Raw genomic sequence first — 19,723 nt, 5'->3', positions numbered from 1 at the left:
GTATAACAGCTACTTGTTAAGTTGGCTGGCAGCACTTTATAAGCTTTTTGGCCACATATAAAATAGTGACCTTGTAGGGCCCAGTAAGGATTATTTTTTAAGGGGATTTTTGGGATATTTAAGGCTGCTTTTTTAAATAGTTTATATGCCCTTAGGGGGGCATTTTATTTTTTTGATTGGGTATAAGTGGGGGCATTTTTAATTGTGCTATTTAAATTATATTTGCTATAGGGACTATTATAAACCTATTATTGGCTTGCTATATTGGAGATATTAATTGGACGGCAAGTTACATTTTTAAACTTTTTTTTTGTGGTAAGATTATTTGTAAGTGTTTTTTTAAAAGGGGAGGAACTATTATATTTATATTGTTGGCTTTTTTTGTTGGTTTTTATTTAATATTTATTAGCTTACTGTGTAATAACACAGGAGCTTTTTTTTTAAAGGATGCTTATAGGGATTAGATTGGTTTTGGGTAAAACATAATATTTTTTTAGCGAGTACTGCAACTGAATACTCCTGGTCCTGATAGGTGGCTTGCTGTAAAGAGGTCTTGTTTCAGAACGGTGAGTTTGTTTTTTTTTGCTTTTTGGTGGTGACTAATTTTGCTAGAGTCAAGGGCAGCATATTAAGGGGCATTCCCGTTTTGGGGGACAGTGGAGTTGGAGGACACACCCAGCAATCAGTCTGGTTTGTTAAATTAGTAACATGGTGCGCAAGCAAAACAAAGGAGTTATGCTCCCGATATGCACAGTTTGGAAATATCAATACAGAGAATAACAATGTTATTTAATTAATTATTATTAGAGTTTTTTTAACCCAGGGTCTCCAGTACCTGGGTGGGCCCATTTTAGCATTAAGGTGCCCGCTATTTGTGTTTTTTAAACAGTAGCTTTAGCCCGAGATTGTTACTAGATGAGGAGTTAGCAGGTTGGACGGTCCACTGTTCTGCTGACGAGGGGGCAGGTACTGCCTTCAGACGAGAGTGATGGGTCCAGTTTTTGTGTCCCTTGATTTTTGCCGCTGTATGGGAAATCAGCAGGACGGTATAGGGTTTTTTTTACCTTTTTTGGAGAGGCTTGTCTTTCCAGGTGCGAATAAGCACAGAGTTACCGGGCTGTAAGGAGTGGACGGGAGAGTCCAAGGGGAGAGGCTGGGAATCCTTGGTATACCTGTGAAGAGACAAGAGAACAGCAGACAGGGAACACATATACTGTGACAAAAAATCATTACTCAACTTTTATTTCCCTGACAGAACCGGGGTGCCATTTATAGGCCATGCCCTTTTAAACATAATTTTAAAGGGACTGAGCCCTAATTTACTCTTTGGGAGAACGCAGATACGGAGTAGGACGAGGGGCAAAGCATCAGGCCATTGCAGTGAGGCTTCTTGGCACACTTTTGAGAGATGCCGTTTAAGGGTCTGATTGGTACGGTCCACGACACCACTGGCTTGCGGTCTCTAGGGCGTATGGAGTTTCCAGGGGATCTGTAAGGCATGTGAGATGCTTTGAATGATTTTTGACGTGAAGTGTGTCCCATTGTTAGATTCCATTTACAGGGGGAGTCTAAAGCGAGGAACGATCTCCTTAACAAACTTGAGGGCCACTGTCCTGGCAGTGCAGTTACGGCAGGGGAAGGCTTCTGGCCATCCGCTGAACCGATCCACTATAACAAGGAGATGTTTGAACCCTTGGGTCCGGGGAAACTCAGTAAAGTCTATTTGCCACACTCGTCCAGGGCCCGGAGTGGGTTCTAGGGTAGCTGGTGGCACAGGATGTCCCGGTCGGGGGTTATTCTTTTGGCAGACTAAGCAGTCCGCTTGTACCTGGGCAGCCAGGGGTCGGAGTCCAGAAGTGATAAAATATTTTTTTATTAGTTGGATAAGTGCTTTTTTGCCAGCATGAGTGGTTTCATGTAGTTTCTGCAGCACCGGCCGGATCAGGCCCTTTGGTAAGAGGACCGTCCCTTCTGGGGAATGGAGCCATCCCTCCTTTTCCTGGAGATTGAGTTTGTCAGTTAGCTGTTTTTTTTTTTTCAGAGTACTGAGGGGTTGGAAGTTCCCCTACTGATGGGATAAGGGCATGCATATGGGTATTCTTAGTTTGAGGGGATGGCAGGGTGGCAGCATGCTTAGCCTTTCTATTTGCCCGGGCGTTATTTTTGGCCACATTTTGATTTTTTTTTTTGATGGGCTTTACAGTGTACCACTGCTACTTTTGAGGGGAGTTGTACGGCTTCTAGGAGCCGGAGGATTTGGGGCCCACACTTGACTGGGGAGCCTTGGGCTGTCAGCATTCCCCTTTGCTTTTATAGGCCAGCATGAGCATGCAGCACACCAAAAGCATACTTTGAATTAGTAAAAATGTTGACCCGCTTTTTTTTTGACAGTTTAAGTGCACGAGTCAGGGCTATTAGTTCGGCAAGCTGGGCAGAGGTCCCAGCAGGCAAACCTTCAGCTTCCACAGTGTCATGGAGGGTCACAACAGCATAACCCGCCCTTCTTTGCCCATTTATTACAGTATTGCTACCATTAGTGTACCACTTATAATTTGCATTTGGGAGAGGTACATCCTTTAAATCCGGACGGCTGGAGTACTGGACATCTATGATTTTTAAACAGTCATGTTCCTGTTCCTCTGTTTCTGGCAAGAGGGTGGCTGGGTTAAGGGAGGGGCAAGGCTGTAAGGTGACTTCAGAGTTTTTTAACAGCTTAGCCTGGTACCGAGCAATCCGAGCCTGGGTGAGCCAAAGCCCTCCCTTTGCATCCAATAAGGCTCGGACCATATGGGGAGTATAGATTTGCATAACCCCTCCCAATGTTAGCTTCTTGGCTTCCTTAAGCAATAGGGCAGTAGCTGCGACCGCCCGTAAACATGCCGGCCAACCCTTTGCAACCTGATTCAATTGCTTAGAAAAATAAGCCACAGGACGCTTCCATGCTCCTAACAGCTGTGTAAGCACTCCTAGGGCCACCCCCCTTTGTTCATGTACATACAACTGAAAGGGCTTAGAGAAATTTGGCAGGCCCAGAGCCGGGGCTTCCATTAATTTTTTTTTTAGGATTTTAAATGCTCTGTTAGCCTTTGGGGTCCAATAGAAGGGGTCATGATTTGCTCCTTTTACACAGTCGTACAGGGGTTTAGCCCACAGTTCAAACTTTGGGATTCATATCCTGCAAAAGCCTGCCATACTCAGAAATGCCCTGAGCCGCTTATGATTACTTGGGTAGGAACTTGACAGATAGCTTCCTTTTTTTTGCTTGAAAGCTGCCGCTCCCCTTGCCGTATGTGAAACCCGAGGTACCGTACCTCTGGGAGGGCAATGTGAGCCTTACTCCGTGCTACACGATATTTCCGGAGTCCAATAAAATTCAGGAGGCTCACGGTGGCTTTAAGGCAGGGTTTTTGGCCCACAGTGGCAATTAACAAATTATTTACATACTGCAGAAGGAGAGCCTCCTTATTATTTCACTCCTGTAGGTCCCTGGCCAGAGCCTGGCCAAAAAGGGTGGGAGAGTTTTTAAATTCCTGGGCCAACATTGTCCAGCAAAGTTGCTTTTTAACCTTTTTTTGGTCCTTCCACTCGAAGGAGAAGATCTCCTGTGATGGGGTGGCAACTGGGATGGTAAAGAAAGCATCTTTCAGATCAAGGACTGAAAAATGGGTGTACTGTCCCCTTATAGAAGCCAATAAGGTGTACGGGTTAGGGACAAGAGGGTGCAGAGTCTTAACCCGTTTATTGACTGCCCTTAGGTCCTGTACCAGCCGATACGTGCCATCAGGCTTCTGTACGGGTAGAATGGGAGTGTTCCAGGCTGACTGACATTCCCGGAGAATACCATACATTAGGAATTGATTTATAGTTTTTTGTAAACCTTTTTTGCCTTTCCTTTTGATTGGATTCTGTTTTACTTGCACTGGGCTTTTTTCTGGTATGAGCTGAATAGTAATAGGGGTCTGGTGGGTGGCTTTTCCTGGAATCCCTGATGCCCACACGAGGGGGTACACCTGGTCTTCCCACGGACTTCATTCTGGGGCTTGCATGGCTGAGGGCTCAACTGCAAGGGTCATGATTCAGGCATTCTCAGGGGGTAAGGTAAGGGTTATTTCGTCCTCAGTAAAATGCAGGGTGGCACCGAGGCGACAAAGTAGATCCCGTCCCAGCAGAGGTGTTGGACACTCAGGGAGGTATACCAGCTTGTGGGATATAGTCCTGTCTCCCAAAGCACATTCCGCTGGGGCATACACTGGGCACTTGGTGTCCCTGCCTGTGGCTCCCACCACAGTAAGGGAATCTGCTACTGGCAACTGAAGAGGCTGATTTACGGCAGTTCGGGCCGCTTCAGAGTCCACTAAAAAATTTATTTCTGAGCTTTTTACCCGCATCTTTACTCGGGGTTCCGGGGGTAGGGTGGTCCGTCTCCCCTGACACCCCTATTCCTGCTCCATTATTGCCATCATAGGGGCACCTCCCTTTTTTTTTTTTTTTGGGCACTTATTTTTTTAGTGTTCCTCCTGTTGACACAGGGCACACTGGTTGCGACCCAGTCGTCTCTCCTGCAGGCCCGGACGGTCGCGTCCACGGCCCCTTCCTCCCCGGCCACTTTTTTTAGTGCCGGCCTGTACCGCTGTTACCATTAATTTTATTTGCTTTTTTTGTTTGTTTGTTTTTTTTAGACTATAAGCTTGGTTTGCAGTTTTTAAAATTTGTGCCATGGTTATACCTATTACATTTTTTTTTTTTGTAACTTTTTTTTAATATTAGGGGCTGCTTTGCTTGTAAAAATTTCCTTAATAATTGATTTAGTTGCCTGATTATCGGGGTCTGCATTAGTGTTCTGTCGAATGGTGTCCCGAATACGCTGTAGAAAGGCCCCTGGGCTTTCTTTTAAATCCTGCATTACTTCATATGGCTTTGCCCAATGATTATGTGGGACAGCCGAGTGACGGAGTCCATGTAAAAGCAACTCCTTATAGGAGGTAAGGCGGGTTATATTCCCATGATTATTTGGATTCCATCTGGGGTCTGCTCGGGGGACTTGTGCATCCGGGTCAGGGACATTCATACGATCCCGGTCGTACCGTCTCTGCGCTTCCTCCCTTGCCTTGGACACAACCTGTTGTCTTTCAACCTCAGACAATAGGGTTCGCAGGAGGACGTTACAATCATCCCAGTTCGGCTTGTGACTACTGAGGCACCCCTGAAAGACTGATATAAACCTGCTTGGGTTGGTGGAAAACTCTCCTGCCTGTGCTTTGAAAGCAGCCAAATCCACAGGATTAAAGGGCACATGAGTATAAACCTGCATAGTTGTGGCAGGACGCCTGTCTGATCCAGACCGGGCGACTTTAGTTTCGGTGATTAAGGGGTATAGGCCAACCATTGGGGACTTAGAAGGTGTGGGTGTAGGGGCCGAAGGGGACACCGGCTCTGCCATTACAGTGGGGGTGGGGGTCTGGGGACTAACATTAGCTGCTACCGAACCAGTCGGAGTCAGATTACAGCGCTGTAAAATATCTGGTCGAGTACATAAAGTCAGAAACAAATGCGCATACATATGTTCATTCCATTTTTTTGTTTTTTGACAGAACAGGAGTAACTGAAGGATTGTGTTGTAATTAATTGACCCTCCTGGTGGCCACCACTCCTGGTCCTCTAGTTGATATTGAGGCCAGTCAACTGTACAGAATTGTTTTAATTGGCTCTTAGTCAACGGATCCGCACCAAATACCTTCCAGTTTGCTAGAATGCACTCTAGGGGTGTACACCGTGCCCTAACCTCTGAGCTCTGTCCCTGTCCCATACCTACAGGGTAACTCTGGGCGTCCCCAGGTTCCAACAGAGCATATAATCCGGATTTCAAAAGGTTCCTACCTTATCCAAGGGACCGGTTCTTCACCGTGGCCTGCAGCTGCTCCTCCCCCACGTCTAAGGGACCGGTTCTTCACCGCCGTCCACAACTGCTTCTCCACTATATGAGTGCGTTGCACCGTTGTGCCCTCCGGGGTCGATCAAATCGCGTCTCCTCCGAGGCCCCCGATGAACTCACCGGTGCGCGCTGGGCGTCGGTTCTCGCCGCAATCCTCGACCTCCAGGAGGGGTCCGGGCAAGGCTAAATTGCAGCCTCGAGCCCACCCAGGGATGCCAAAAGCTGTTGCCGGCACCCAGTGCCGATAGGCTGAACAACAGCTTGACTTGGTTCGTTACCCGGTGTGCTGCACCCAATAATTACAACAGAGTAAAAAAGCAAAAAAGTTTATTTAAAGCTTCAAAAAAGTACAGGAAAATTTGAAACTCAAATCCTGTACAACAAAGCAGGAAATTACACAGGCTTTTACACATCCTTTTTTTTAGCATACTTATTCAATAGTAAGCTGCTCCAAGTATCCATATAGCCAGCCAATCCAGTTCCCAGCTAATTCCCTAATTTTCTATATTATTTATTAAACTATATATAAAGCTGCTTTATTTAGCATTTTTTTTTTATATTTTTTTTGTTTGGCCTTGCTTAGTTTTAGGCAGTTTAACTCTGCAACATACTGTTGCAGATTTTTACCATAACTGCTGTGTATGCCTCCAAGCCGGGGGGGGCAAGGACACTTGAGCCTAGCACGCAAAGCTGCTGCAAGTGCCTCCAGGCAGGAGGGGGGCCAAGGACACCGGGGCCTAGCGCGAGGGGGCTTCATTAACACTTGTGGTTTTTTTATTTTTTTGAGTTACTTAGTGGCCATGCCCCAGTGTTCCCAACAGTCTGAAAGATTCATAAAAAAGTTTGCCCCACTTTTACTCTAGTTGTCTACTTCTAATTGAATATGCCCCTGAGAGCTTTCCCTGTCTCTGTAATTATAAATTACGACGAAAATCTCAGATTGACACCTTTCCTCAGATTCCTGAATATGGATCTAAAACGTTTGCCAACGTTGCCCATTTCCTCTCTATTCATTGACCAAATAGTGGTGGGAAATACACTCAGCTTTTACCTCTGTGACGAAGTGGGACTGTTCTTAATGTTTCCTCTGAATAGTGTGGGGGTGCCTCAGTTTCCCCTATGAAGTTCTTAAGTATCTAGGTGGTGGGATAAGGGTGTATAGTCATTGCAGAGCCCTAGAGGGCATGTGTGTGCAGGAGTCTGGACACAGAGAATGGCCAACACCCTGTTTCCTGGCCACTGATGGCCTGGGCCCTTCCCCCCTGCAAGGTGAGAGCTAAAGGGTTGGAGAACAAAGGAATCAGGTGACCTCCTGGCCCGGGAAAGGAACAAAGCCCAGAGGAGGAGGGGCTGGAGGGAGTTTCAGTTTGGGGCTGGCTGGGACATGGAGTGAAGGGCAGACATGGTTGTCTGGCTCACTGCCCCCCCCAAAATGGCCCCAGCTGAGGGGTCCTGTTCTCTGTACCTGCAAGCTCTGTTTTAGACCATGTTCCTGTCATCTAATAAACCTTCTATTTTACTGGCTGGCTGAGAGTCACGTCTGACTGCGGAGTTGGGGGGCAGGACCTCTGGCTTCCCCAGGAGCCCTGCCTGAGCGGACTCGCTGTGGGAAGCGCACGGAGGGGCAGAGGAGGCTGAATGGTCCGAGGTCAGACCCAGGAAGGTGGAAGCCGTGTGAGCTGTGTGTCCTGCAGACAGGCTGCTCCCAGAAAGGCGACTGCCCCAGAGTCCTGCCCGGCTTCATGGGGAGCAGTTCCAGAGCATCGCCCAGGGACTCCGTGACAACCTCCTATCAACAACTGCTATAAAATCCCTCTCATTTTCCACTTTCCTCTCTATAATTTGCATAAATGGATCCAAAATCCCTCAGATTTCCACCCTTTCTCTTTCATTTCTGAACACTGATCTCAAATGTCAGGTTTCCCTCTTACGATGTCATTATCAAATGTCAATTAAAAATCCTCTCGAGTTTGGGGCTGTTCCCCATGTCTCTAAATCCTAGCAACTTGTCCTTCCTTGGGGGGAACCTGTCGCCCTGAGCCTTCTCCATCCTGGTTGGGAAATTAACTCCCCTGCAACAATGAACATCTTTCCCTCTCCTTTGAGAACCATTTGTTCCCTGCTTTCTCTCTGTTAAAAATGTTTGCTGATAAAAGAGACTAGCCATATATTCAATACCCATCAAATCCAGGGGCCTCCCCCTGTTTGGGGCATGGGTGGTTCCCAATTGGTAACAGGAGAGTTGGCTGGACCTTTTTCTTTTCTCCAGCTGGCACTGGATGAGGAGGTCCCTCTGAGTGCAGCCTGGTCCAGAAATATCCCAAACCCCATGACAAAGGGTCTCCATGAAGGGGGGCTTCCCGCAGTGGAAAGCTGTAGCCAACTCTGGGGTGGATCCATGGTGGCCATTATTTGCTCGTGACAGAGTATGGAAATGTCTTACTTATTTTGGCCCTCCATGGCTTCCCTTCTCCTGTTAAAGAGGCATCCCCCCGGGCTCCCTCTGCCTGTGTGACTGGCCAGCAGGGGGTGGTGATAACTTTCTGTCCACTTGTCAGACACTGTGAGGGAACACTGTTGCTGGGGGGGTGCATGTCTGTGTGGGGAGATTGCAGTGGGAGCTGAAGGGGCATTGTGGTAGGGGGAGGCCTCTGGGTGGCTGGGCAGGGGGATCCCTAGTCAGGTTGGTGGGTTATGGAGGGTTTGGGGTTTTGGGGGGTAGTTCTGATGTGCCCAGCCCTAAGGCTATGGGTCCTGGAGGTGGGTATCGCCGGGGGCCTGTTGGCTGCAGACCAGTGGGGGTGGGGGTCTCTTGGGCAGGTGGGGCAGGGGATTAGACGCTGCCTGGTGCTGTGCCAGGGGCTCTGTCTGGGATTGCCCAGCTGGCTCCTGGGACCATTGCCATGCCCAGTGCACAGCGCTGTGGTGGGGCGGTCCCTGGCGCAGAGTGAGGGGTCCTCCTGTAAAGCGTCAGCGGGTCCTGCTGGCCGGAGGAGGGGGTCCCAGGCAAATGGCCTGGCAGATCCTGGTGGAGGGCAGGTGGGGGTCTGTAGCCAGACAGCCAGCCCCCCCCACGCCCTCAGACCAGCATTGCTGGAAACACAGGAGGAAGCCGGAACAGGGCACTTAACATATATTCCAGCACAGCCTTTGAAGCTGTGAAAAGCACAGGTGTGCTGATATAATGTGCCTCTGGGAACAGATACAAGGATTAAGCTCACAGCAGGCAGAGGCCCTGTGACAGACATGGCTCTTAGCCCCTACTAAATAGCGTGATGCACACACGCCAACATCCTAGGTGGGAAAATATTTACCCTGATAAAAGAAATGTCCAGTAGTCGACACTTATTGTTTCTCTCCCTTGCAAGTGTAAACTACTCTTGCGAAAGCTGGCGTCACCCAGACAGACCAGCCTCAATTTGGCATAAGAAAGGAGAAAGAGAATAAAGGAGTACAGAGGTATAAGTAGGGGACCTACAGCACCATGATTTTGGAGTGCTTTTCACTATCTATCTGCTGGTCAGATAAGTGACAGCCTCCCAAGGCTTCTGCAGCTAAGAGGGTCCCGAAGCCTTGTCCCTTATTCGTCTTTCTGCGGAATTGAGTGACCGATCCTGGCTTGGCACCGCTGGAATCGAGAGATGCAAGGAGGGTAAGAAGCACCCACACCTGATCTCCTATCTTTAGTGTACACATATTTTGAAATAGAGCTCTACACTTTGTTTTCTTTCTTTGGGATTGTGGCTTCAGTTTTGTAACTTGTTTGTGTGTGGAACATCTCGACATTTAAATAAGTAGGCACTAGCAATTTTGTAACCACATGATTAGAATCTAGCTTAATAAATTTTGGTAACCATTTGTGCGTAAGCCTGACTTGTTTTCTCTGGTTTACTATAAAGCAGCCGACACAATGAAAGAACCTCAGCCGTTTTGGCTCTAAAGCCTGGCCATGAGGTGAGAGTACTAAGAGCCTAGCGTTGAGTTGTGCCGCCTCCACGGGGCAAACTCTTGGGGCACCTGTCAGTCAATCCTGGCTGCCCGCTGCGAAGGAGCTCTGAGCTCTAGCAGTTAAAGTCACGGGGGGGGGAGAGGCTCTTAGTGCTGCCATTGGGGCACCTGTCAGTCAGTATTGACTGCCTGCTGCGAAGGAGCTCTGAGCTCTAGCAGTTAAAGTCACGGGTGGTTAGGACCTTGGGGCATCCGTCAGCCTAGCCTGGGCTGCCCGCCGCGAAGGGACAGTGAGTCCTAGCGGTTAAAGTCACGGATGGTATAATCGGGCATAGCTGGCACCTCACCAGACATCCTTGGCCGTCGGCTAACAGTAGTGTGGCGAGCAAACGAGCAAATGAGTGAAGAGCCCCGTTTCTCAGCCCCCCCAACACTGCCCCTCTTCATTCGGTGGAAGCACTCCTGGTGAAGACACACACCGCCGACAGAAGGAGGGGAGTGGGGATAAACTCAAATTAAGCTTCCGCTTCCTCCATCAGGATCATGAGAGCAACGGAAAGAAAACTCAAGAGGAACAAGCCTCTTCTCCTTTCATGCGCCCCATCACAACCCTCCCTGCTTCATTTTCTGCCTGAATTTCCTTTTGAAACTGCAACGGCTGCTCCAGAAAACAATCATGTCTCTGAATTCACAGCAACATCCTGAGGATGATAAAAGTATGAAGGAATTCATGGTCCTTTGTGACATAATAAAATAAAATACAAATAAATAATTAATAATAATTAATACATTATTATTTGTATTGCAAGATTAATCTTTCTGTTTTGCAGGTTCAGCTCTACATTGATTCTTGTTGCTCTTTGCAATGTATCTATCTATCCAGGCAAGAGTATTTGCTATTGTTTCAGGTGGAGCACTCAGCGTGTTATGTTTTTCTGACAATCTGTGTCTCGAAAATTCTAGCCAATATGCCTGGAAGTTCCAAGAACCATCAAATTACGAAGGAATTTGAGGTCCTTTTTTATATTACCATTTATCAGTAGTTATTATTTGTAGAGCAAAGATTAATCTTTCATTTTTTTAGATCCAGCTCTACCCTGATTCTTGTTGCTATTTGCCATGTATCTATAGCTATCTAGCTATAAAGGCAACCGGTTTTTGCTCTTGTTTCTTTGTATTTGTACACTGCAACTTTACAGCCCAAGCCGCATGATCCTGATTAATGTGACACTGGCCAGCCGTGGGTGATTCATTGCACTGTAGACGTATCCTAATGTTACGTCTGCACAGCGATTAAAACACCCACCTTCCCCCGTTCGCCACGAGTTTTCAAAGATAATGGCCAATGGCTCTGCGATCACAGCCGCCAGTTCCTTTAGCACTCTCGGATGCAACTCGTCCGGCCCCATGGACTTGTGCACGTTCAGCTTTTCTAAATAGTCCCGAACCACCTCTTTGTCCACAGAGGGCTGGTCACCTCCTCCCCATGCTGTGCTGCCCAGGGCAGTAGTCTGGGAGCTGACCTTGTTTGTGAAGACAGAGGCAAAAAAAGCATTGTGTACATTAGCTTTTTCCACCTCCTCTGTCATTAGGTTGCCTCCCTCATTCAGTCAGGATTTTCATTCTCAGACACGGTGCACAAAGCAGGACTCAACCCTCGGCGTAAACTGAGTGAGCCGCCCACAGATTCTGGCAGCCCCAATGAGCCACTTGGTGTGAGAGCTCGGACCTGCCCCTGTCCCAGAGGGAGGGGGTCATCTGCGAGGGGACTGGAACACTGACCTATCAGCTCTTAACACCCAAACTTTCAGTCACTCTATTATCAGTGCCTCTGAGAGTAATTTAAACAACAAGAACGGCTACACTGGGCTAGACCAAAGGTCCATCTAACTCTGTTATTTGTCTTCGGATAGCAGCCAGTACCAGGTGCCTCAAAAGCCACTACTGGGAGTTGAACCCAGGATCTCCTGTTTAGAAGACAGGTGCCTTAAACCAGCTAATCCATGGTGCCTTCATCTGGCTAACGTATGGTGTCTGCCCACACCTGACTCCCTGCCAACCTGCACTGGGCCCTGACAAGCGTTTCTTGTGTTTCGATTCTGTAAAGCAGAGAGGCGGGTGAAGTTTTACTCCCAAGGTGTGTGTGTGATTCTTTGGACAGGTCTATCCTACAAAATTAAGTCAGTAACAACATTACTTTGGGGTGTTAAAAATTTTACCTTCCCTGAGCAATGCAGTTATATCAGCCTAATCCCGGTGTAGCTAGCACTGGGTTAACAGGAGGACTTCTTCCCACCCCACTCTGCCTCTTCGGCTGAGGCCTGCTGGTCCACCTTTCACTCGCTCCTCTCTCCCCGAGGCCTCCTTGCCAGCTGCTCATTCCTCTCCGCCCCCTACCCCAAGGTCTGCCCGCCACCCACACCTCTCTGACCCCTCCCCTGAGACCCACCATGGCCGCCGCTCCCACCTCTCAGCCCCACCCATGAGACCCACCCAGCCTGCCACCCGTGCCTCTCCGTCCTGCCCTGCCCACCGCTTGCACCTCTGTGCCCCTCCCCTGAGGCCCACCCTGCCCACCTCTTTCTTCGCGCTGCCGTTGTTATTCCATGACACATTAAAGATGGAATGAAAAGCTGAGTTTCCTCCAGGGTGAGGAAAGGAAGGAGACACCAACCCCCTGGCAAAGCTCTGTGCCCCACAGAAAACCTGCCCCCTGCTATTACAGTCACTGATGTACTGGGGATATGACGGGAAAGGGACTGTCTGAATTATCGAGGCAGGAATTTTACAACAATCTACAGCAACATCACTGGCCACAAACACACTCTCCTCATGCTCCAGCCAGAAGGGAAACGAGCAGGAATTCTTGTTCAGCCCTGGGCACACTTACACAACAGCACAGCAGTGAGTGTGTTGTGGACGCTGGTCTGAGGAAACAATTGGAAACGATCACTCAGTGAGAACAGAACTAGAGTGTCGTGAGAGCGCTCTATAAAGCAAGTAGTTGTGGCTGAGTGGTTAAGGTGGTGGACTCAAAATCCCTTGGGGGGGGTCTCCCTGTGCAGGTTTGAATCCTGCCAACTACGGAGGAAGTTGTGGCTCTTTAGTTTCAGTGCCTGAGCATCCTTGGCCCCCGTGGGAGCCAGGCTACGTCTACACGACAGAGTTATGCTGCTTTAGTTAAAGCGTTTTAATTAAGCCGCTGTTGCATGTCCACACTAGGCTGCTTTTGTCACCGGAGCGCATCCAGGCTAGCAGCTGTTGGATCGCCACAGAGAGCAGTGCATTGTGGGACGCTATCCCACTGTGCAACTGGCCGCAGGGTGCTTTGGGAAGGGCTTGCAATGCCTCGTGGGCAGCCACACGAGGCAGGTTTCTCTATCCCATTGTTCCATGGGCACCCGACTCGATTGCCAGCTGCTTTTCAGCTGCCGTGGGCGTGGTGGGCAGAGAGTGTGTGTGTGTTGGGGACAGACAGTGTGTGTGTTCGGGGAGCGTGTGTGTTGTGGAAGAGTGAGTGTGTTGGCACGCTGTCCCTAAGTTCAGACAGCTGCTGGAAGCAACCAGTCCTGAGTCAGGGGGAGGGGGACACCCCAGTCCTGAGTCAGGGGGAGCGGGACAGCCCCGACATCAGCCCCCACTTCCCGCACTGGCTCAGCACAGCCCAGCAGTCTCTGTCACATACACACACTCACACACACTGCTGCCTGCCTGGCTGTGTGTCAGGGTGCAGGACGAGGGGGGTTTAAAGGAACATGGGTCCAGCACGTTTTAGCAGCCCTAAGAACGGACGACGGAGGGGGAACAAGGTGGAGCCTTGGGGGAAGAGGCGTTCTGTGGGTGTGGCCTCGGAGGGAGGGGTGGCATCAGGGAGAACGGGCGGTGTGAGATTGGGGCCTCAGGGAGAAGGGGCGGGGTGAGTGAGGGCTGGGGGGAAAGGGGTGTCATGGGGGCATCACAGTTCGGACGCCGGTGGCCCCCGCAGTGTAAGGAAGATTCCACCACCCCTGCTCTGGGTCCTAGGTGTGGTGAATTTGTCAGGTCTGAGACAGGAGTTGCTTGTGAATGACAGTGACCCCTTTGCCAATTGGCACCAATAAGCTTTTGTCACACATTGCGACGGGGCAAGGCAAGATGGCTATAGTTAAGTAGTGAGGAACAGATATTTTAGCCCCAGGCTAAACAAATCCTTGGTACTATGGTAACCAAATTGCAGTTGTTTCAGGTTAATCAAGACACCTTGGGCCAATTAAGATCCTTCTAGAAAGCAGTGGAGATAGCTAGGTTGATTGGAACACGTGAAGCCCATCAAGGCCTCGCTGGAACTAGTGAAAAGCCTCCCAGTTCGTCAGTGAGGCGCATGTGTCAGGATCTGTAGGAGGAAGCCATGCTGTTGGAGGAACCAAGCAGTGCAAATCCACATCAGGTGAAAGGAAGGAGGCCCTGAGGTAACAGCGAAGGAGATACTGAGTGGGGGCTGCTGTGGGGAAGCGGCCCAGGGAATTGTACACGTCCTATTTCCCAGAAGTCAGCTACCATAGCTGCTACTATTTGGGTCCCTGGGCTGGAGCCCAGAGTAGAGGGCGGGCCCGGGCTCCCCCCTCCCCTCCCTGATTAATCATGGATACTGGGAAACAGAGATTGTGCGAGGGAGGGTTGCTTCTCCTCACCTCCCTTGATGGCTCATGATGGCTCAGTAAGCTGTGGCCCTTGCCTCTAGAGAGAGAGAAGGGCTATGTGGAGGGTCACAGTGAGCCTCTGAGGCTAGCAAAATCCACCAGGAAACGTGGGACCCATAGAGACAAGGACAGAGCTTTGTCACAACATAAACTGAGCTATACCCTCACCCCCTGATATAATAGAAAGGCCAGCACAAAAAACAGAGAAAGTAACAATAAGATACTAAAATAACAATGGTTGGAACTCTCCATTTCTCTCAGTCTTTGGGTGGATGGGTACTAAGAGCTGTAGCTACAGTTGAGGAACCAGGCGATCGGACAGCTGGCTCAGCCCTCCCTACTAGTACCTCTCTCACATATAGGGAAATGGGTCAAAATTGGAATTCATGTCATGACTCACTTCCCATAGGGGATCAGTCTGTCTCAGGCTCTGTCTATACTTCAAACACTGGAAGTATTCTTCTGACAACCTAACACTGTCTACGCTGGGGCTGAGGTCACATTAACTACTTCTCTCAGTGGAGTGGACTTTTCACACCCTTGAGAGAGGTGGCTACGTCAACATCGCTTTTCAGCATAGACCAGACTTTAGATGGCTTATTGACCTAAAAGGTAATGGACTTCAGCCTTCTCCTTGGTGGTTGAGAACTGCAACTTTCCTACCTGCTGAACACATCCTATGACAGATGACTTTCCTTTGCAAATTAGAGAAGTGGGGAAGTCAGTGACCCTTACAGTCTAAGTGTAAGAACTTGTAAAAACTTCTACAAATTGTCTCTTCGAATAATTTTGCTTTCACTAGAAATAGACTTTGAAACTAAGCAAAATAAGTTCTATTGGAAACACAAAAATTTAAAATCTATACTGGGCCAATATTCACTTATACACTCTCACACACATTCTTCCACCCCACCCATTGGAGTGAGGTTTTCTACCAGAACTCCTTACACTACAGGGGGTAAATTAAAGCAAATTAACTTTTCAAGATCAGCTGTCACTTCCTGTATGACTAACAAAACAAAAAACAAGACACTTTGTTTTACAAAGTGATTCAGATTATCACACAATTAGTCTCCTACTCTTTAACCAATAAATTCATTTTCATTGGAAACAATAACCTATTCAAAGAGCTCAAATTCTTGTCATATGAGTTCATTTTCTTTTAATCCCCGTTGCCAACAACCGAACCTTGGCTCTAGTTCTGGTTTGTCCCAACGTAGGTCCCAACCAATTCTCTGGGTTCCTATATCGCTGGTTCTTCTGCCATGTGTGTTGGTGGAAGGGGTCTCCTATGTGGGAATGTTTGCATCACGAGGAAAAAAAAAAATCTCTCTTTTCACACTTTTTAATCTTTCAAAGTAGGAGGAGGTAGAGGAGAAGGGATGTAAATGCATAAAACACAAGAGAAAACTGTCCTACACTGAAGGCATTTATCGGTATAACTATATTGCTCAGGGGTGTGAAAAATCCAGAGTTGAGCAATGTAGTTACACAGCCCTAACGCCCTGTGTAGATAGCGCTACGTCAGCAGGACGTATAGCTTGAGGGGGCTGGACTAATGAAGTCCGACGGGAGAGATCTCTCCCATTGGCTTAGAGCATCTGTAATAGCATGCTACACCAGAGCAGCTACATTGGGGCAGCTGTGCCAACATCAGCTTTATTGTGAAGCCGGAGCATCAGACACAAAACCAGAGAATCACGACTCAACATGCGAGTATCTGGAACTCTGAAATTGGAACCGGACACGTTCCTTGCCTCATTGGTTACCATCATTTCCACAGCCTGAAAATCCTGGTTTCTGTGAAAATAGAATTAATTATATTGAAATTAGAATTCATTAAAGAAATGCTACTTGAAGGGTTTGTTGAAATATAGTTGTCAAGAAGAGAAACATTAAGGAGTGTGAGACAATGGGTCCTCAAACTAATTAACTTACAGCTCCTACTGAGCTGGGAGATTGGTAAACATTAGTATGCAAGAAAGATATGTATGTATATTTGTCAGTTTCTGCTTCCTTTTGTCTCTTATGTTCAATTGGCTTATCTGTATAAATAAGTTAGCTTGAGCCTTTGCAGGGGGCTCACATATCTGGGTGCATTGGCAAAGTGCTTTGCTCATAAACAGAGTGGTCTGACAAATTATGTGAGTCCTGAATCTGACTTTGACATTACCCAATCAGGTACCCAGTTTGGAATCCACGAGGAGGGAATGTCCTATGAAGCACTCTCTCTCTTTGGATCCAAATGGTGAAGGATGATTGTTCTCAATCTAACCCTGGCATGCTTTGGATCTGTAATCAGTGAGTTGTACAAACAAACAATTTTCCTTGGGTCTTTGGTCACCATAGCTTCTTTTACTGGGATGGAAACCAAGAACGGAGCGTGTACTCATTCAACCCCAGTTCTTTCCAAATCCTTGGCCTTGGTTAGGGTAAATGTACACTTCTCTGAAGTAGAATCCTTTACAAAAGCACTCAAAATCTCAGCAGTGTTAGTGAGGAATGGCTTCCTGAAACATGCCCAGCTTTTCTTTAATTTGGTGGCACAATTCCAGGCAAGGGACTGGATACACGCCTGGTAGTTATCAGAGCTGGAGTTTCTATTCAAAACTAGCTATTTTTCTGCACCTATTAGATTTCCAACACTGATTTCATTTCATACACTTGTTTTTAGCACCTACAAAGGATAAATTCAATAAAAAACCCACTTCTATTTCCTCACAATCTGCATCATGAAGGGGACCATTCCCCATGCCATAGAATTAGGTAGGTTATTTAAAATTTTTTAGTAACCTAGCATCCCCCATAATGGGGGACAAAACAGCCCCCTTGCCAGAAGTGGCTTTACCAATTGATGGAACCTGGGATTTAAACTCCAAATGATCACACTGTGCTTGGGATCCATTTGAATTCCCCTTCCAGGTTTTTGACACTTTCATCTCCAGGCATAGCAACTCTGATATAGGATTAAAGAAGTCAAAGCATCGTCTCCAAGCACAGACAGCTGAGAACGCTTCATCATGTGACACTTTGAGAAGTGGAGGGATAGAATGTGATGAAGATCCCTCCTGTCTGAGCCATGCAGAGTTAACAGGTCTGGAGTGATGGGGAAGGAGGGAATCTCTGAGTCACCCCATCTCCTTCCAGTGTCACAGAGGCTGAAATGACCCTTCTTTTCCTGCCCCTGCTCCTCTTCCTTTAAATATAATTGGGAAAGTTCACAATATAACTGCAGGGTGAACTGCAAAAGGCAAAAATGGGCCACTCATTTGGACACGCTGAGGGATAACAGTGCTGCAAACAGTTCAAACAACTTGAAAAGTTACTATGTGGGAATCAGGAAAAGTATTAAAGAAAAAAAAGTACGGATAGCCCTAGAGGTTTTTATGGTGTTGATCTCCTGTGCAGATTCTTGGATGGCTAACATGGGCTGAGTGCCAAGAGAAGGTTTTCCCACACTCACGGCATTCATAGGGCCTCTCCCCTGTGTGGTTCTCTGATGAGTAACAAGGTTTGAGCTGCGATTGAAGGTTCTCACACTCACGGCATTCATAGGGCCTCTCTCCTGCGTGGATTCTCTGATGCTTTATAAGGGCTGACTGGTCATATACGTTTTTCCCACACTCAGTGCATGCATTTTTTGTCTTTCCCCTGAGGATTTCCTGCTGTGTTGTGCTTTCCTTGATGTCCTTCTGAGTTCCCCTATAGGAAATTAATTTACCCACTTTATCCCTTGGCCGATTTCCCTGCTCTCGCTCTGGTCTGTGCTGAATCTCACAGGATTTTCCCTGCTCATGACTCCTGGACACGTTCCTTTCCGATCTTTGTGATAATGCTCTGTGTTTATCCACTTGCCCAGCATTTTCCTGCTGAGAATTCTGCTCCTCTTTCTCACATGCCATCGCATCACCTGCTGCGATAGAGACAGAAACCTCCAACAGGGATGGAAAGGGGAAGGCCAACGAAAAAAAGTGCTGGAGAGAGGTCAAATAAAAACAGGAACTGAACTCCTCCAAACACTTCCCCTAAATGGGAGAGAGGAGGGGATCAATTCAGCCTTCACATCCCATCAAATTCATGGGGGGAAGGGAGGAAGCTACTGCCTGATATCTGCTAGGATCTACAGGAAGCCATGAGCTATAGTTACCCTGAGGTTATGACCCCTGCTAGGGATAATAATGAACTGAGTGACCTCCCAAGGGCTTTGTAGGGCATCCCATAGGTTTCCTTCAGGCACTTACAGATTCTGAGTTGGTTTCATGTTTCCTCACCTTTGCAGGGAGCTCTCAGGGTCTGTCTTTCCTCTGAACCCTGGAGCTCTGAGACCCATGGCTCTTCCCCTTGTTCCAGCTGGGAAAACACATCAGGTTTGGAAATGGGAAACCCTGCTCAGATGAAAGAAAACAAAGGAGTTCAGGTGATTGCTTAAGACTTTGTCATAAAAAAAACAAAACATTCTATTAATTTAACTTCAGTGCTTAGTGTGACCTGGTGTGCCTTGGGGAGTCCTGACTGAAAACGCTAAGGTCAGGACAGGCTAAAAAAGGGAGAGAAAATGCTCCCAGAACTGATGGCTAACACTGAAGTTAAAATCACCGACCACTCACAAACTCTGCTTCTGATCCCCCACACTGGTTATTGAGAAGCTGAAAAAGATCACACAGCCCCCTTTATTGCATTCCAGTTCTCTGACTCCCAATCAGCACCTATGTTCGGTACAGTGAGAGCTTATTTAAAAATTCTGGTCACAGAAACACAATGTTCTGACCCCAAAGGGTCAGCCATATTACCAGGTCAGCACAGGTTTGAATCATAGAATCATAGAATCTCAGGGTTGGAAGGGACCTCAGGAGGTCATCTAGTCCAACCCCCTGCTCAAAGCAGGGCCAATCCCCAATTAAATCATCCCAGCCAGGGCTTTGTCAAGCCTGACCTTAAAAAAAAGGTTTGGATCTTACCCAAAATACCAGGCTGCCAGCCAATCCTTTAGCCTCTAAACTAAAGGAAAGAAGCAAAGGTCAGATACATTCAGAAATCTATATATCGGGTTCTTCACAGTATTGGTGAGTTCCTGGCTTGAAAGTCCGTCTGGAACACATCCACAGCTTGGATGGGTCATTCAGTCCTTTGTTCAAGGCTTCAGGTTGCAGAGAAGTTGCTCCAG

The 19,723-nt window shown here is 47.8% G+C and overlaps 2 protein-coding genes and 1 non-coding gene across 3 annotated transcripts in view; 2 read left to right on the top strand and 1 right to left on the bottom strand.

The window, feature by feature from the left end:
• LOC144258360 (uncharacterized) overlaps positions 1–18,461 on the bottom strand; it is a 29,086-nt gene extending 10,625 nt beyond the window's left edge. The window contains exons 1-2 of the mRNA XM_077806825.1: positions 18,281–18,461; positions 17,978–18,055 (exon numbers count right to left, since the gene is read on the bottom strand). Coding sequence (XP_077662951.1) covers positions 17,978–18,055; positions 18,281–18,461 — 259 coding nt within the window. The remainder of the gene's footprint in view (positions 1–17,977; positions 18,056–18,280) is intronic.
• The window catches only part of LOC144258246 (uncharacterized), a 640,730-nt gene that overhangs the window by 369,559 nt on the left and 251,448 nt on the right, over positions 1–19,723 (top strand). The window lies entirely within an intron of this gene.
• Positions 12,881–12,966, top strand: TRNAL-CAA (transfer RNA leucine (anticodon CAA)). The gene has a single exon. It is a non-coding gene; the product is annotated as a tRNA-Leu (tRNA).

The sequence above is a fragment of the Eretmochelys imbricata genome, chromosome 28 (genome assembly GCF_965152235.1).
Source record: "Eretmochelys imbricata isolate rEreImb1 chromosome 28, rEreImb1.hap1, whole genome shotgun sequence".
NCBI classification, from domain to species: Eukaryota; Metazoa; Chordata; order Testudines; family Cheloniidae; genus Eretmochelys; species Eretmochelys imbricata.
Note: the sequence above shows the minus strand (reverse complement) of the source record. Positions and strands in the feature narration are given on the sequence as shown.